This window comes from Sciurus carolinensis, chromosome 3 (assembly GCF_902686445.1).
Source record: "Sciurus carolinensis chromosome 3, mSciCar1.2, whole genome shotgun sequence".
Taxonomy (NCBI): domain Eukaryota; kingdom Metazoa; phylum Chordata; class Mammalia; order Rodentia; family Sciuridae; genus Sciurus; species Sciurus carolinensis.
In genome coordinates, this window is record NC_062215.1 from 24663155 (window position 1) to 24679512 (window position 16358).

At 52.5% G+C, this 16358-nt stretch overlaps 2 protein-coding genes across 4 annotated transcripts; both read right to left on the reverse strand.

Moving 5' to 3' along the window:
* Positions 1 to 1137: 1137 nt before the first annotated feature.
* On the reverse strand, positions 1138 to 14200 carry Hoxb5 (homeobox B5). The gene is made up of 3 exons (XM_047546950.1): positions 14073 to 14200; positions 3016 to 3806; positions 1138 to 2353 (listed from the first exon to the last, which is right to left on the reverse strand). Exons 2-3 carry the CDS (start codon positions 3575 to 3577, stop codon positions 2106 to 2108), a joined length of 810 nt encoding a protein of 269 aa, XP_047402906.1. The 5' UTR covers positions 3578 to 3806; positions 14073 to 14200; the 3' UTR covers positions 1138 to 2105.
* Hoxb6 (homeobox B6) lies at positions 3814 to 14540 on the reverse strand. Of its 3 annotated transcripts, XR_007107888.1 has the most exons (4): positions 14073 to 14540; positions 7553 to 8045; positions 6182 to 6505; positions 3814 to 6093 (listed from the first exon to the last, which is right to left on the reverse strand). XR_007107888.1 is itself a non-coding variant. In XM_047546948.1 (3 exons), the coding sequence occupies exons 1-3, from the start codon at positions 14322 to 14324 to the stop codon at positions 6246 to 6248; spliced, it is 1005 nt and encodes a 334-aa protein (XP_047402904.1). In that variant the 5' UTR covers positions 14325 to 14539; the 3' UTR covers positions 3814 to 6245. The 3 variants fall into 3 exon arrangements, 2 of the variants coding, with proteins under 2 accessions (XP_047402904.1, XP_047402905.1); XM_047546948.1 differs by having other exon boundaries at positions 3814 to 6505; positions 14073 to 14539; XM_047546949.1 differs by having other exon boundaries at positions 3814 to 6505; positions 7553 to 8077; positions 14073 to 14208.
* Between the last annotated feature and the right edge of the window lie 1818 nt (positions 14541 to 16358).

Genomic DNA, 16358 nt, shown 5'->3' on the forward strand with positions numbered 1-16358 from the left:
GAAGCAACTTACTGCGGGAGTGCTGGGCCTGGGCTGCCGTCACTGCCTCCTGGGCTGGTCAGGCTGCTCTAGGCTGAGAGAGCGCTCACCTACCTCTGCCCCCTTCCCCACCACAGCGAGCAGTTAAAGTGTCACTTAACATTCTGGAGAATGTGAAATATACCGCGCGGTGTCAACTCCCCAAAACCATAAAACTAACTTTATGGACCTCACGTGACTTTCTCGAGCCAGTGAGGGGTATCTGTCTGACTTCTCGGCGATTTTTACGATCTAACTTCAAGATAAAACCCCTATCCATTTGACATCTAAATGTCATAGCGACTTTTGGGATAGTTTGCTATCGGTAAAAGGGGACAAATTCAAGGGGTGAAGGGGAACAAGGGCCCAGTACAGCCTCCAGGACCCTCTGCTGCCTCCTCACCAGCTCCCCCTCCCCCCAGGTCCTGTAAGAAGTTGGGCCCAGCTGGAAGGGAATTGACCGGGTAAGTGTCCAGACTTGACTCTTGGGCTCAGGGTGGAGGCTGACTTGGATGGAGGAAGACTGGGCCCTGGCCCTGGGCCATGGCTGGAGGGAGAACCAGAGATCTTTCAGGAAGGACCCCTACTCCTAACCTAACCAAAGAGGGAAGGTCAGTTGGGCCTCTGGAGAGAAGGAGCCCTTGAAAAGTGTAGAGAAGACTGAGGGTGAAAGGACATCTTTGAAACTGAGCTGATGATCTTTTTTCTTGCTTTAGTGGGTGGCAAAGCTGAATTGGGATTTGGAGCAGGCGACATGCCAGTCGGGCAGGCCTCTATAATTCCCCAAAGGCCAGGAGCCTCCTGCTCAAGACTTAGGCCTAAATTACTTTCCCTGGAGAGTTTTCCAGAGGCTTTTCTGACCAGCTGGTGGAAGGCCAAGAAGGAACCCATCTCAGCCCCACATGAGGTTCCTGGCCCTCTTAGTCCCCCAGTCACGAAGGCCTGTCTCTTGGCCCAAGCAGCATTGACCAAGCCAGGACTAAGAAAGCCTGCTGGTAAGCATTCTACCTGCCCTTCTCTAAACCCTAGATTTATTGAGAATGATCCTAGGGTGTGCCTGGTGATGGGAGAGGCAGACCCCCTGGAGAAAAGACAAGTGGAAGGGCAATGGAGTAGGGGAAACATTTATTTGACTTTAAGGAAAGCTACAAACAAATACGAAAAACAAACCACTGAGACAGGCCTGGCAAAGACAGATTTCACACATAGCACAGCATCCACTCACTCACTACAAATGATCTTGGAAGAGAAATGGATAGGGAGGAAGAGATGGGTCTGACCCAGAGTATCCCCATATTTACAAGCTTTGGGTCCTCTAGTAGACCCACAGAGAATACGCAAGACATTTTACACTGAGTATTATTTGTTTCAGTACACTCCCAGACCAGGCCTTGGGGCCTACCAGGCAGAAGAAACTTAAAATCTCACTATTTTCCTTCCCTCTTCTCAACATCACCCTGGTGGTACTCCCTGGCCCCTTCTCAGCCCAGGACCAAGTCACTGGGAGAGTGAGGAGGGAGGAGAAGGTGGAGGAGTGAAAAGAGACACAGTCATGGACTCCATCTCAGAGGCCAGCTCAGTTGGGCCTGGCGCTGTGGCACTACCCTACCTCAATTGCTGCCTCTTAGCGAAGTTTCCAGCTGAAACTCAAAAATACAGCAATCATTCTTTTATAAATAAGTTAGAACACAGATGGGAAGGGGAAAGTTCACATTAAACATGCGAATTTCTTTTTTTTTCCCCTGGGGGAAGGAGCGCAACCACAGATACGAACATTCAGAAACACTGGCGGATTTGGGGTGGGCAGAGGGGAGTGGGGAGCATGGAGGGGAATTAATAAGAATTATTATTATTATTATTATCATCATCATTATTATTATTAACAATAATAACAAGATAACCAGTCCAGGAGAGAGGGAGCCACGGGAAGACGTAAGACCGAACGAAAAATTATAACACAAGGCCAGGGTGAGGCAGGCTCATGGGAACCGGTCCCCAGCGGTCAGCGGCAGCGCAGGGAGGATCGGAGGGGTCGGGGCTGGGGGTGGCGCGGCCTGTGGGGCCGCCCAGGGCTCCTCCGTGCGGGTTCAGGGCTGGAAGGCGCTGCCGGCTGTAGCCAGGCTCATACTTTTCAGTTTGTTGTCTTTCTTCCACTTCATGCGCCGGTTCTGGAACCAGATCTTGATCTGACGCTCAGACAGGCAGAGCGCGTGGGCGATCTCGATACGCCGCCGCCGGGTCAGGTAGCGGTTGAAGTGGAACTCCTTCTCCAGCTCCAGGGTCTGGTAGCGGGTATACGCGGTTCGGGCCCTTTTCCCGTCCGGCCCTGTCATATCTGGAGTAGGTAGAGTACAGCCACAAGGCAACGTTATTCCCGTTACAGGAGGGGGCACTGGATGGGAGGGGGCGGGGAGCAGGACCCGGGCATCCCCAGCACCCAGCTCACGCAGCTCCAGTCCTCCCTACTCCAGATGCCCGCGTCCAGGCTCGATTTCTGCACCCGTTTCTCCTGCAGCTCCTACTTTTGCTGGCAGCAAATGCGCCTGGCTTTGTCTCTTGCTCCCTCCCAGTGCCTCACCCTTCTCTGGGCTCAGGCGGCCGCTCGCCCCGGGAGGGAGGAGAGCGGCTGCACTTTTGCCCTAGAAAGATCCTTTTACTGCTCACCCCTCCTATGCTAGCGGTAGTCTCGAATTTTCCGGGATAAGAAGGACCCTTTCCCACATTACATAAATCCCAACCTTCATACTAAAGCTGGCTACTGGCCGGGTGAATAAAACCTTAGACAAACCTGGGAACGAATTATTTAAAATATCCCCCCTCCTAGCAAAAGACCCTGTCTGGCTCTTTCCACGGAGCTGTGAGAACCCTCTTAGGGACTTCTTCCCCCTTGGAAAAATAAATCTATATTTGAGGAAAAGGCTTCCTCAAGCTCTCCTCGTCCCCCCTCCCAAACGCAGAGAAGGAAAGCCGAGAAGACAAAAAAAGAGAGAGAATTACCATGGCTGATGTGAAGCTTCCTCATCCAGGGGAATATCTGAGGAGTCTGCCCCTCGGGCGCGGCTGTGGAGGTGGCCATGGGTTCTGGCTGCGCCCGAGCTAGGCTCGGGCTGCTTAGCTGGCTCGCGGCTTCCTCAGGCTCCGAGGACGCGCTGGCCTCGTCTATTTCGGTGAAATTGGCGCTGGAGCTGGCGGGGGTCGCTTGGTCGGAGGGGGACGAAGTAGAGGGTTTGGCGCCGTGGCTATCGCCGTTGGTGCAGGGAAGGGACTCGGGCGAGGACAGGGAGCAGCTCGACGCCGCCTGCCTGAAGCGGGGCTCCTGAGCGGGCGCAGGGAAGGCGCGGGAGCTCTCGCCCACCGCCCCAAAGTGGCTGGAGGAGGCCGAGGAGCGGTTGACGCTGAGGTCCATCCCATTGTAATTGTAGCCGTAAGAGCCGGTGTGCATGGCAGCGGGATCCCTGTAAGAGCCGCTCAGAGAGCTGCCACTGCCATAATTTAGCAACTGATAGTCCGGGCCATTTGGATAACGCCCCGAGAAGGAGTTTACAAAGTACGAGCTCATTTGGGTGATTTTGGAGGGCTTGATTTGTGGATCGTGGTCGTTATAACCCTGTGCTTCACGATTTATGATGTATTAATGAATTATAGCGATGCACTGTACTTCGTTTTGCTATGTATGCGGCCAAATATGGGGGGGGTTTGAAAGGGGGATGGGGGGGCGTTAGGGAATCACGTGCTTTTGTTGACCAGTCGTAAATTCTCGCTGATGACCTCAAGAGGTAATTCATGCTCTATGGTTACAAATAATGACGATCCGAGAATCGTTAGGGCCGATTCAATGCGAGCCTCCGAGAGAGGGGGAAAAAAGGAGAAGGGGGAGAAACGGAGAAGGTTGGCGTTGGCCTCTGAGCAGAGCGCGCCACCTCCCGGCGATCGGCGGGAGCGCGAGCCGCAGGCCGCCATGGCGTCGGCGGCTGCCTCCCTGCTGGCTCCCTGCAACCGCCAAGCGAGAAAGAAACCCGACCGGCTGTGACTCACTCGCGGGGTTAGGTCTTTAGAAGACGGGTTTGAGCCTTTTACCCACTTTCTTGGGGTGACGTTAGTCTCTCTATTTGTGCCTATCAAATTATCGTCATTATTATTTTAACTGTGGATGAAATGATCAAAGGTTGAGTTGCTTGTCCCTTAATCGGTCTTTGCTAGTTGGGGGCAGAAATGCGGGGGAAAGGGTTGGAAGTTGTGTGTGGAAAACAATTATTTTGATTCCCCCCCCCCCCCACCAAACTCATTCCAGCCTGCTTCCTAGTGGGGCTGCCGAGTCGGTCCACAGCCTCAAGCCTGAGCACCGGAGCTGGGCTGGAAGCTTCAAGACACAGGAAAGCTTACTTCTCCTAGGCCCCTTGGAAATTTAGAATCATCTTCCTGACCTCATCATCCTTACCCGAGGCCTGGGAATGGCAGAGCAGGACAGGAATCCTAGAAGGTGAACATGGCTGGAATTAAGTGGCCTAATCGCTGAAAAGATTGCAGCGGCCACTGCCTGGGTGGCTGGGGTTTGGGTAGTAACATGTGCCTGAGAGTTTGGGGTTAAAGCAGACCCTTCACCTTGTCTCCAGATGCCGACTTTGCATTCGAAGGTACCACTGAGGGCCCCTTGCTGGCAGCTGGGCAGTTTGTATTTGCCCACTGACCTACCGCCTTCCCAGGGAAGGGGTTCCCTGGACTGGTGGTGTCTTGCTGAGCAAGCTGGGCGGCCAGAAACCACTGCAGCTGGGCCCCTTCTGCCAGGAGCTGTTTTCTTTAAAAATAAAAAAAAGGGAGAGAGGGAGGAGGAAGAAGGAAAGGAAAACAACGTCTGCAGCTAGCTGCCTGGGTGAGGGTGGAGGTAGAGAGAGAAGGGCCATTTTCCGTTAAGAGGATGAGACCAAGTGCCTCATCACCTGCCCTCCTGCCCTTAAGTCTCCAAGGAGCAGGGGAAAGTCATGCCCTTGGCCTCACAACTACCGGAGGCTTCACATTCTCCTTCTTGTCTCTGAGCTCCTATTTGAGGTGGTAAGGGGTGCCTGGAACCTTCTGCTGCATAGTGGTGAGATGCCCAGTGGCCCCGTTTTTTCAGACCCCAGAGCCACAGGCCAGGAGCAAGAGCCATGGCCAGCGGAGACCTGGCCCTGCGGGTGGGCCAGAGGTCAGGGGCCTCACCCCAACAAGGACAGAAAAGCTCTGCTGAGGCACTCGGACCTGCCCAACTCGTTGGTCACTACAGGGGCTTTGGGCAAGGGGCCCTCAGTGGTGTCCCTCCTGTCATGGACAAACGAAGAAAATCTAGAGAATAAAAGGGAAAGGGACCCTCTCCATTGAGGGTCTGCACCAGGAGAGGCAGTTGTGAGGCTTAGCATCAGACAGGCACAATTCTGGGGCCTGGGAAGACGGATGGTTCCAACGTTTATCTCAAAAGTACTTCCATGGAGTTCAGGCGGCTAAGAAGGCCCCGAGGCAGCCTAGAGCTCCTGAGTTCAGGCTCAGGGAGGATGGGGTAGTTGGAATGCAGAGTGAGGAGGGGAAAAATGCAGGGGAAGATTGGAGGTGACTGAGCGGCGAGTTTTCATGTCTTTATTATTATTATCATTATTAATAATATTAATATTATTACCGAAGTATTTCACGTCCAGAACTAAGACAAGACTACAAACACAACACATAGAAAATTAATAAAATAGAACTTTGTTTTCTTCTGAGGCTCCTCTTCTTACTTCTAGGTAGTATGTGCTCCTTCCAGTGGCTTTGGGGAGAGGGTGGGAGGGACGACAAGTCTGGGGTCAGGGAGTCTTCAAGGCCCCTGCTGAGGGGACAGCGAATCTACCATTGAACCGTGCACAGGGGACATGGACGAAATGAGACGCGACATGGACAAGAGCATTTTGCTCTGCTTCCAGGAAACATCAAGTGAGTTCGATCCTCATTTCTCACCGGGGAGCCTGATAGGGCCAAGACGGGTTCCTCTGGGAGGGAGGAGGCGCTAGGGTGCTGGGTGGGCTCAGGCTGCTGGGCCTCCGAGCACCGGGCTAGAGCTCTGCGGGCGGGGGCGTGCAGGAGAACACTGGGCCCCGCCTGTCGCACGCTGGAGAGCAGGTCCCCAGGCTCCCCCGCCCGCAGAGCCTTCTCGGGCTCTCCAATGCCCTCAGCTCCCCACAGGCCTCTCCCTTCGCGTCCCCCCTCCCATTCCAGCACCTTCACTCGGCTGGTTTTTCTTCCTCCTCCTCCGCACTGAGCTGAGACGCACTGAGCAGTTTGCTCTCCTTTTTCCACTTCATGCGTCGGTTCTGGAACCAGATCTTGATCTGCCGCTCGGTCAGGCACAGGGCGTGCGCGATTTCGATGCGCCGCCGCCGGGTCAGGTAGCGATTGTAGTGAAATTCCTTCTCCAGCTCCAGCGTCTGATAGCGCGTGTAGGTCTGGCGGCCTCGCCGGCCACTGGGCCCGAAGGAGGAACCTGTTAGGCAGAATGAAGACGCTGAGGCCTGGGGTTACTGGGTCCAAGGTGCCCTCCCCCACTCGACCCTTAAACGTGGACTCCAGCCTGTCCCCGAATGCCCTCACCCTCCCCATTCCCTTCCCCACTCCTCCAGCGCCCCCTCCAGATTCCCTCCTGGACTCCTAGGCCTGTGCCTTCTGTCTAGACTTCTTGTGGGGGAGGGGAGGGGCAGTTTGAAATCCTACCTGAGTTTAAGGGAGGGCTGGACAGGTGTGTCTCTTCCTAGCTGAATTTCCCCCCCTTTCCTTTCCATCCATCTAGCTCCCCCCACCTCAGTCCACCCAATGATAGATTTTGGCCTTTAAGCCATAATGACGTGGATCGATCCATAGTCCCCATCAAGGGCTCCTCACTTTCGTGTCCCACTAATGGACATTAGTTGGGACTTAAGGCCTACAAATAATCTAACCTGAGACCCAGGCACCTATTTCACCGTCTCTCCCTGCTCCATCTGCTCCTTCTCTTTTCTATTCTTATTCTTCCTCCTTCCTCAGACTGCCACCCTTTTCCTAAGTACCTCGTCATTTCCCAACCCTACCCGCCCGCTCCCCCAGGGAAACAGCCTGGGACAGACTCAACTCTCGCTAGCCCGCGTCACGACGCCCCCACCCCTTGCATGACGCACTCAGTTTTTAATGGAGCGGGTCTTTGGGTAGGGGACCCGATCCGGACGGGGGCTGGGGGTGGAGTGAGGGACGCAATGAAAAGCAAATCCATTGACTGTGGCCCCTGTTCCCTTCAGTAACCCTGGCTCTGGCCTGGCTCTCCAGGAGAGCCCACTCACTCCCCCTGGCTCCAAGTACTGCTGGGACTTTGCAAACTTTGCAACTCCTGCGGACAAGAGGACAGGGAGGGAGACCCCGTGCAATGCCCTATCTTGCTCTATCTTCTAATAGAGATGCCCACCCAGCACTCCGGGGTCGATTGGGGGGTGGCGCTCGCTAGTTCTGTCTTCCCGGGTTGCGGTCCGCGAGGGAAGAGACGAAGGCTTAAAGTCTCACTCACTGTTGCACGAATTCATCCGCTGCATCCACGGGTAGACTGGAGTGGAGCACTTCTGTTCTTCTGTCTCGCCAAACACGTTCTTGTCCTGCGCGCAGTCCGACTTCCGAGTCTCAGGGTGGAACGGGGGCGGCTCATCAGCGCCCGAGAGCGCGCAGGCCGACTCTTTCTCGCGGTAGAAGGCCGGGGCGGGCCCGTAGTCGCAGGGCGCCGCTCGGCCGTAGCCGCCGCTGGCTGGTGGGTAATAGGAGGAAGCCGCAAAGCTCTTGTCCTGGCCGGGCCCCGGCCCATAGGGTGCCGGGTAGTGCCTCAGAGGGTCCGCATAGCCCGATGAGTAGAGCGGTAGCTGGCCCAGGAAGGACTCCTGCCCGCTGGCCAGAGTGACGGGGAAGGTGGAGTTCACGAAATAGGAACTCATTGGGAGGGGAGGCGCGCGAGGCCGCTGCTGCTCCGCCGGGTTTATGATTTGTTGTGTTTTATAGTCCGAGCGCCGCGCCTATTAGTAGTATATCCGAGATTGGGTTTTAGCTGAGGGGGGATGGCGAGGTGCCAGTGAGGGCCAGAAGGAAATACAACCATCTGATCCAACACTGACCAATGGCAGAGGCAGGAATTGTCAAATAGCACCCAGGAGGAGCGCAGCCCGCACGAGGGACCCGCGCACAAACCTATCAACCTTTTTTTTCCTCCTTCTTCTCTTTCTCTTTTCTCTCTCTCTCTCCCCAACAACACAACGCTTCCACCTACGTAAGATCTGCGAAAGAGGCGTCTGTGCCTTTGAGGGAGGAGGGAGCATTTGGTTTGAGACCACCCCATTCCTCAGTGATTAAATAAATACATCCCTCCCCCACTCCACGCAGGATAGGAAAAAGTTAATTGTGTTTTCAGAAAAGTTAACCCCTGCGTTGCTTAGGCCTGTTCCCTCAAGGGAGGGCTAGGCAAATGTCCCTGAACCTCCTTGAGAGAAAACTAAGGGAGGTTTGTTTCTAAGGTTTTGTGTTGGCAGAAAGGAGGCAGAGTTAGGCACTAATTTGCATCGTTTCAGAATCCGAGGCAAAGACGAAAACACCCTTCAACCCAGGTTTTGAAAATCGTTTTTCCTGTTTATCAGGTCTGCTCTCTCTTCTCCAAGTCTGGGTTTGTTATCCCTCTTCCCCACAACTCTCATGATCTGAGAGAGCAGGCCAGATTCTCTACCTAGAAGACACAGAAGAGGGGGAAATGGCAGCAGGGTATGAGCCCAGGCTGCCTTCTCTGGCTCTGCAGCTAGGCGAGTAGCTATTTGGAAGCCGGAGGCTCCTTCTTCCCAAGACATCCCACCTTGTTAAGGAGAAACACCCAGCCTAGATGACTTTATTTGTCTGATCCCTATCCTGTCTCTAATCCTCACTCTGACCTTATCTCCCACCAAAAATGAACTAAGAATATCTTGGGCTATAGGTTTTTAAGAATCAAGGATGTCCCTCCCAGTGAACCTGGGGACAAGGAAGAAATTGTTCTGATACTGACGGCAATCAGAGGTCACCAGGAAGAGAGGAGCCCTAGTCTCTTTTCAAGATCTCTCTAGAAGCTGACAGTTCTTAAAATTATTTCCCAAGACTTGGTCTTGGTTTAGTTTTATACTGAGGGAGGGATGTTCAGTCCTCCTGTAGACTTAACAGCCCCCATCCTCTCTCCAGACACCCAACCCTTCTGTCTATTTCTAAGCCTCTCTACAATCCCCTCCCTTACCTCATGTTTGTATCATTAGCTTTGCTGCTGTACAAGCTTGAGCTTAAGAGAGTATGTACATCTCTGCTCCTTCTTTATTACTCAAGGAAAATGAGCATTGAACCCAGACTGGGAGACAGGGCCACAGTGTGTTTCCAACATTCTAATAAGCATTCACAGGCCAGGCAGTGAAGTGTGACAACCTTCCCACCTGGGGATAGGAAGGGGTCAGGGTGTGAGACAAATCTGATATCAGGCTAGGCTGATGCACTTTTGCTTCATTCTTTGGACTCCTTTTTGTGAGCCTGCCCTGCCCACTAATGATGGAAGGTGGTAGAAGGCTGAAGTTGAATGAGGATGGAGACTTATTTAGTTGCTCTCTGAACTCAGGTAAACTTCTAGGCTGCACCTTCAAGGCAAAGTGGCCATCCCTGAATGTCCCTCCCATCGTTTCCTACCCTGACTCTCTGGAGGTTATGATGAGCACTTTAAGAATGAAAATTCCCCAAACATTGGAGAAGCATAAATGCTCTAATCTAGCTATGGTTAGGCCCATAGGTCAGGGCTGTTTGAGCAGGGGAGAAAGGTAGAGAAGGGTGCTTGTATGCACCGACCTCTGCCTTGAACTGAGACTGGGCCCTGGGCCTCAGTCCTCCTCCCTGGTCACAATGTCCCATCTTAGGACTATACAGTATGGTCTTCCTGTAGAGTATGGGCAGAGTAAGAGGCAGTCAGAGAGGGGGCACTACCCCTGTGATAGAAGCAGGAGAATATTTGACTTATCCTTAGAATCACAGTTCCCAAATTAACCTCACCTCTGCAGGTTGCCTGTTGGGAGATGGAGCCACTACAGGCAGGGCCGGCGCCTGGAGTCGGGCATGAAAGGAAATAGCGCCTCATCGCTCTTATCTAAGCCCAGAGGTATTTATGAGCGTTTATTCGTCTGATCCGTTTGTTTGGGAAAAAGAGCAAGCAGGCATGGCCTGGCCAGAGACTGCCTGGTTTCTGGAGCCAGATCTCCACGAATTTGTCTGTGGTTCGGTTCTTGGTCCTCTGTCTCCATGGGGGAATATGTAAATACACAGCAGTCTGCCATTCTCGTAGTCAGTCTCTCTCTCTCTCTCTCTCTCTCTCTCTCTCTCTCTCTCTCTCTGCCTCAATTAGGAAGTTTGTACAGAGATGTGGGTATAAATGTGTACCAAGTCTTAAGTACACAACAGAGGGATGGTATGGATCCCTACAGGCAGAATTTATAATTGTGATGTTCTGTGCTCCGAGTGAGTCTGCAGTCCTGTGGGTAAGCGTGTACATTCCAGTTCCCAGGAAAATGTTTCCTAAGTTGTGTTCAGCTCAGGAGTAAAATTCTCCTCCTGGGTAACCTCCAGGACAGGCATTTGCTGTAAGGAGGGGGGATTGAGACATTGTCCAGGCTTCCCATTTTCTAGACTCTACAAAGCCCCTTTCCCAGCTCTTTGGGTTGTGGGCACCATCCTCCACCCAACCCCCAACTTTGCCTGGGGTGGGGCAGATGAAAACACCTCAGCACAATTCTTCCCCTGGATTCTGATTGCCTGAGGTTGGGAAACATAAATGTTCCCAGAGGTTCAGTGTGGCCGCTCCCATAGGTTAAGAAAGGCCCTTTACACTGATCATTTTGCTTTAAAATTGGCTGGTCCAAATCCAGGTACAAAGACTTCATTTCCAATATGCAAATGAGCGACATCCTCTTTGATCTTCTAAGGGGAGTGGGCGGTGGCGATCAGAGGCCCTCCTTGCTCCCTTCCCCCGGGTCCACAGGCACCCTTAAATCCTCCGGTGTTTCAAGCCTCTATACCAGACTGAGTTCCCTCCCTATTTGTTCTTCCCGAAAGAAAAAAAATCTCTGAGGGGCCCAAGACTTTCCCGCGGGTTCCCTCTGGGCCTCCCGCAGAGCGACTCACTGAGCCGGCCATCCAGCCGCCAGAAAGTCACTCTCGCTGCTGAAAAGCTGAAAGAGCTGCTCCAGAGGCCCAGACTCAAGAGGCGCCGAGGGGGCCGCAGCGGTGGTGTTTGCCCCAGCGCTGCCGGGCGCCTAGACCTCGCGGCAGCTCCTCCAGCTCTTGGCCAGACCCTAGTAACACCTCGGCTTGCCTGGCTCCACACGCAATTTCCTGGAGCCCCCGCCCAGGAATTGCGGCCACGCACCTTGAAAGGAGCGGCCAGAGCTTCCTCCTGCGGCTTGAAAGCCCGAGCTAATCAGTAACCGGTGAGACAGGGGCCAATACTCAAACGCGGCAGCAGAGGAACGCACCCCCGGCCCCCAACCCCCTCTGGGAAAGCGATCGCATTAAGCGGGTGTGTGGGGGTCCCGCAGAAACGGAAATTCCCTAATGATTTATCCCCACTCCCACTCTCAATTTTTCCCCAAAGCATACTTGCGTCGATTTCGCTTGAAAGGATCAAGGGGGCGGGGGATCGACACTCACTTGCAGACACCAACAATTTCCAGAAAACTCGGTTCAATTCCTTCACCACGGACCCATCAGCTAAGGAACTGGCAAGAACCACCAGCCAACTGGAAGAACACAGACTCGGTTTGTCTTTTGACAACCAAGTGGAACTGCCGGGCTGGCGACTCCCCTGACCGGCCCCCTCCCTTGGCTGAGAAGAAAACCAAATAAACCTCCAACAGCCTTGACTTCAGATCTCTTCCATGGCCCAGATCCTCTCTGGTGCCTTGGGTATAGGGGTGGGGGTCGCGGCTCTGATCCCCCAACCCTTTGGTTCAATTCCCCGGGTCCCGGGGTTGAAGTATTAGTCCTCTTTAATATGCCTTCAGAGAAGCCGCTTCCTCTGCCAGCCGCCAGGTTTGGGGTTGGGATGGATGAGGGTTGGAAGAAATTGGAGAGGGGTTGAGGATAGTGTATCGGGAGGGGGAGATTTGTTCTGTTCTCAAATCACATCTCGGAACCAAGATCCAGCCGACAGCGTCAGTATGGGCCCGAAATCCCCCGAATCCTGCCGAACCCTGCCGCAAGGCTCCGGACGTCGGGCACTGCTGGGGCCGCGTCGCCTGGCTTGCAGCACTAAAGCCGCGCGCTTGTCTCTGAACGGACGGTAGATGGCAGCAAACTGCATAATTTGGGTCAGAGCACACTGTCTAAGGGACGATTTATAACCCGCCAAGACTACAGGAGAAAAAGACCTTTAGTCTGAGTGGGTTTGGGGAATTTTCCTTTTAATAATAGGCCCTGAGTACCGTGGGTGCTGGCGAAGAACTTCTTTTGCTCCGAAGCCAAGAGGTCTCTCTAGGATCCCAGACCAGGCTTGTGCCTAGGACATCTACTTAGGCCCCCAGGGACACCCCCCTCCTGTGCCACAAGTGGCTGTGTATCCCTCTCCTTCCAGTTCAGGACTAAGAAGGCCAACACACACATACATTCATGCACACAGCCAGACCCCCTTAATCCCCAGTCAAACAGGCCTGAGTCTGAACGCCCTGCATCTGGTCTTAAGAAAGAAAGAAAGAAAGCAATGACCTTTGGGTGCAAAACAAACTAAATCAGTGTCTCCCCGACCTCCATACCCAACCGCTTGCAGCTTCTCCAGAAGCCCTCTCACTCCATTTTTTAGTCCTTACCTCCATGCCTGTGCCTTCTTCCATCTCACCAGCTACTTTAGTAACCTAGTCTCCCACCCAGCAGTTCTTCTCTGCCATCCTCCAACCCAGAAGGCCTGACTGAGGGATGAAATCATGCACCAGAGCAACAAGGCTAGCTCTCTGAGCCCAGCACCAGACGGCTTTCCAGTTCTGACACCACTGAAACCCTAATTGGGCTTCCTTTTTATTTTGTGCTTTCTTTTATTCCTTTTCTTTGTTTTCTTTTTGTGTACAAGACTAAAACAACAACAACAACATGCTAAACACCTCTTCACAATCATCCTGTTTGGATCCAGGAAAGTTTCAAATATTTCCATATCAGACGTATATGACAATTTTCTCCACTGAAAACCATATGTCCCATACCAATAAAACACAAGTATTAGAATCAATATTGCCCAGAAACCAACATGCTATAAACCACATTAAAACCACAAAACTCACTCCCTGCAGAACGAGGTTCCCTCCTGCGGAGTGTCCAGAGACCTGAGCATTCTCAGGCAGACTTCTTGGGGAGTCTCCCTCTTTGGGGTGCCTCCACCCACAGCCCTTTAATTCCAGAAAAGTCTCCAAAAGGAGACAGTGAACATATCTCTGTGAATTGTTCTTTCTGTGTCTCTCTAGCCACCTCCTCGCCCTTGCTGGCCTCTGCGGAGATTCCAGGCCCTACAGAGACCAGGAAGTCCCTCAGCGCCACCGCCCCTCATGCCAATGCTACCGGGAAATCGCCGATACCGCACTGGGCAAGAGAACTGCGCGGGGGCAATTGGGGGAGGCCCACATAAGGGAGGGATGGTGGAAGGGGGAGGGAGCACAAACCCACAGAGGCTGTAGCGACTGGCTTCTTCCAGACAGAGCCGCCGAAGCCCAGACACCCCATCCTCTCTTTCGAAGCCCCCATGCTTGAGCTTTCCTCCCAGCTTATAAAGGCGACTTGAAGCTGGCCTTCAGTGGCCCCTTTCGGTTTCCCCTCCCAAATTCCCTAATTTAGATCCCCCTCCAGAGAGCGGCCACCCCTCTCTCCACCACCGAATTTCCTAGGAAGCCTCTCCCTTCAGCCCCAGAGGTGGGGTATAGCCCCTTCTTGGAGTGTGGGGGGGAGAAAAACCCAAGCCCCACCCCCTACAAAAACCATGCTGAAGAACATGAAGAGTATTGTAGAATCTCCCTTACCTTTGCAGACCTTGGGATATTTTTCCTCCGGATTGAAAAGGGTGGGGAAGGAGGGGGGGGGGAAAGCGTTCGGTTTCTTCTTTCAGCTTCCAGATAATATTGTCCCAACCTGAGAGCCGTTGCTTCCCCTCTCTGACTTGGGAGAGAGGGTGTTTCGTTTTTCTGACATTTGCATAGAAAATGGAGTAAGTTCTGGCTTTGAAAAATGGTATCAGGCTGCGGTCCTGGGTAGATTGTCCCTTTACCCTTCATGATGACTAAAATCCCAGATCCGCAAGCAAATTAACTTAAGAATCAAAATTATTTTGTTTCTTTCTTTTGTGTGTAATTCCCACCCCTCCTTCCCTCTCTCACTCTTCTCTCCTCTCCCCCCTCTCTCTTCCTCTCTCTTTTGCTCTATTGAGCCGATATTGAAGTATAAAAATATCAAGAGGCTGGAGCCCTGAAGGACGACAGTGCTCCGACCTAGGTGTGGTGTCCAAAAGAATGCTGCATTATAACCACCAGGGAAATGATAAAAAGTTCATGTTCACGATCGCCCGGCCACATGACCGGCGCCGGCCAATCGCTGGATTCAACCACTCATAAACTTCTATCACAAAGTTGTAAATTTTCATAAAACAACAAGGAATTTATTGCATTTCTTCATGGCTGCTCCACCAGCAACCCTTTTCTCAGTCGCCATCTTCTTTTCTTCTCCTTCTCTCTTTTTGGGAAACCCCTATCTGAGAAGGGGTGAGATTTGGGATGCAGGAATTCAGGGCGGAGAAGCCACAAGGGTCCAGCTAGGAAGGGGGTTCTTTTGGAACCTCCCTATTTTCCTAAGGAGCTCTGCCTCTCTTTCTAGTAAAAAATAACCCCACATCCTCCTCATGGGACTATTCTGAGGCAATTTGGAGGTGAGGCAGGAGTTACCATCAGCATCAGGGCAAAATGAAAGCTTCAGTAGCTCCTTTCCCCCTCTGGTCTAACCCCCTCATTCTTAGCCCCAAAGATGGTGGAATCCCCCACCTGTGAGGCTTGCAGCATTGCGGGTATGGGGCCCAAATTCCCTAGGGCCTAATGTTTGCCCAGAGGGGAAGGTGGCCTGCATGGGGGCCAAGACCGATAGTTTAACAACTGGATTCTCCCATTCAGCACCCCAGAAACTGGGGGAGGGTAAAGCGGGATCCCAACCTTTCCCGCCCAAACGCCTGCTGGTCCAAGTTTCCTATGACCGTTCCAGGCGCTCTCCAGGGGGTTCTGTGGTCGTTAATGAAGGAATCTGCAGGTTTAGGGACCTTTTACTTTCAAATTCAAATTAAACAGATTTTCTGAAAACCAATCCTCCAACCCCCTTTCTGTTCGACAAGTCTATTCTTTACATTTAAACAATCAGGCTTTGCAATCGAAAAAAACACTTTTTACATTTATTCAGCTCTGCGGATCTAGCTGTATAGGTACAATCCTTCAGGGTTTTGTCCCATTATGGAGGCTCTGGTAAGCAAAATAATAATCACAACAATAATTCACCCCGTGTTTCCAGGTCCCCTAAAATATCCCTGCATTTTGAAGTGAGCTACCAGGACCCAAAATACAAGAAACGAAATAACCTCCCCCCAAATGTGTCTCTTTCTGTCTCTCTTTCTGTGTGCTCTTGAGAAGATTCCAGGTTGCGGGTGGCGCCGAGAGCAGGCAGAAAGGCGGAGAGGAAGCACCCGGCGGTCGGCGCCGCCAGACTCACAGCGGCCGGGATACAGTCACTCCAGCTTGGTAAACTCGCACCGCTCTCGCTACCGGGACTCGTTTTTCCCCCATTTTCAAGGTTTATATGGGTCGCTTGTGTCAATTTAGAGTGAGATAAATTAAATCAAATGAAAGTAAAATAAACGAAAATAAAATAAAGGAATAGCTCTTGCCAAAAATGTTTGCCGAATGAGCGGAGAGCTGTGTGCGGGTAGTTGCCCTGGGCGGGCCGCGAGGCCTCTGCACAGGGCCTGGCCTCTACCCAACACCGCCCAAGAGGCGGGAGTGGATTTCAGTGTTCACCTTCCGTTTCCATCAGCCCTTCTTTCTCATAAGGCCTAGCATTTTGGATTTCTCCTCTGTATTTGTGGCTGGGGGGCGGCTCAGATCCCTCAGCCTTTTTCTGAGGCCTGCATGAGGAAGAAAGTTTGTGGAACTGCAAGATTTTTAAATTTGATTTTGTTGTATCTTGAGAGCATATGGGTTCATGGATATATTTACTTGGGGGCAAATGTGAATTTCTGTTTATAAGCCAATGTGTGAATGTATATTGACATCTAT

Bases quoted from the DNA above. Each gene is read 5' to 3' on its own strand.
- Hoxb5 (XM_047546950.1), bottom strand. From the start codon at position 3,577: ATGAGCTCGTACTTTGTAAACTCCTTCTCGGGGCGTTATCCAAATGGC. The intron at 2,354-3,015 runs GTAATTCTCTCT...TACCTACTCCAG, and splicing joins GAAGCTTCACATCAGCCATG to ATATGACAGGGCCGGACGGG.
- Hoxb6 (XM_047546948.1), bottom strand. From the start codon at position 14,324: ATGAAGGGTAAAGGGACAATCTACCCAGGACCGCAGCCTGATACCATT. The intron at 8,046-14,072 runs GTAAGGGAGATT...TACTACTAATAG, and splicing joins ATATCCCAAGGTCTGCAAAG to GCGCGGCGCTCGGACTATAA. The intron at 6,506-7,552 runs GTGAGTGAGACT...TCTGCCTAACAG, and splicing joins GCGGATGAATTCGTGCAACA to GTTCCTCCTTCGGGCCCAGT.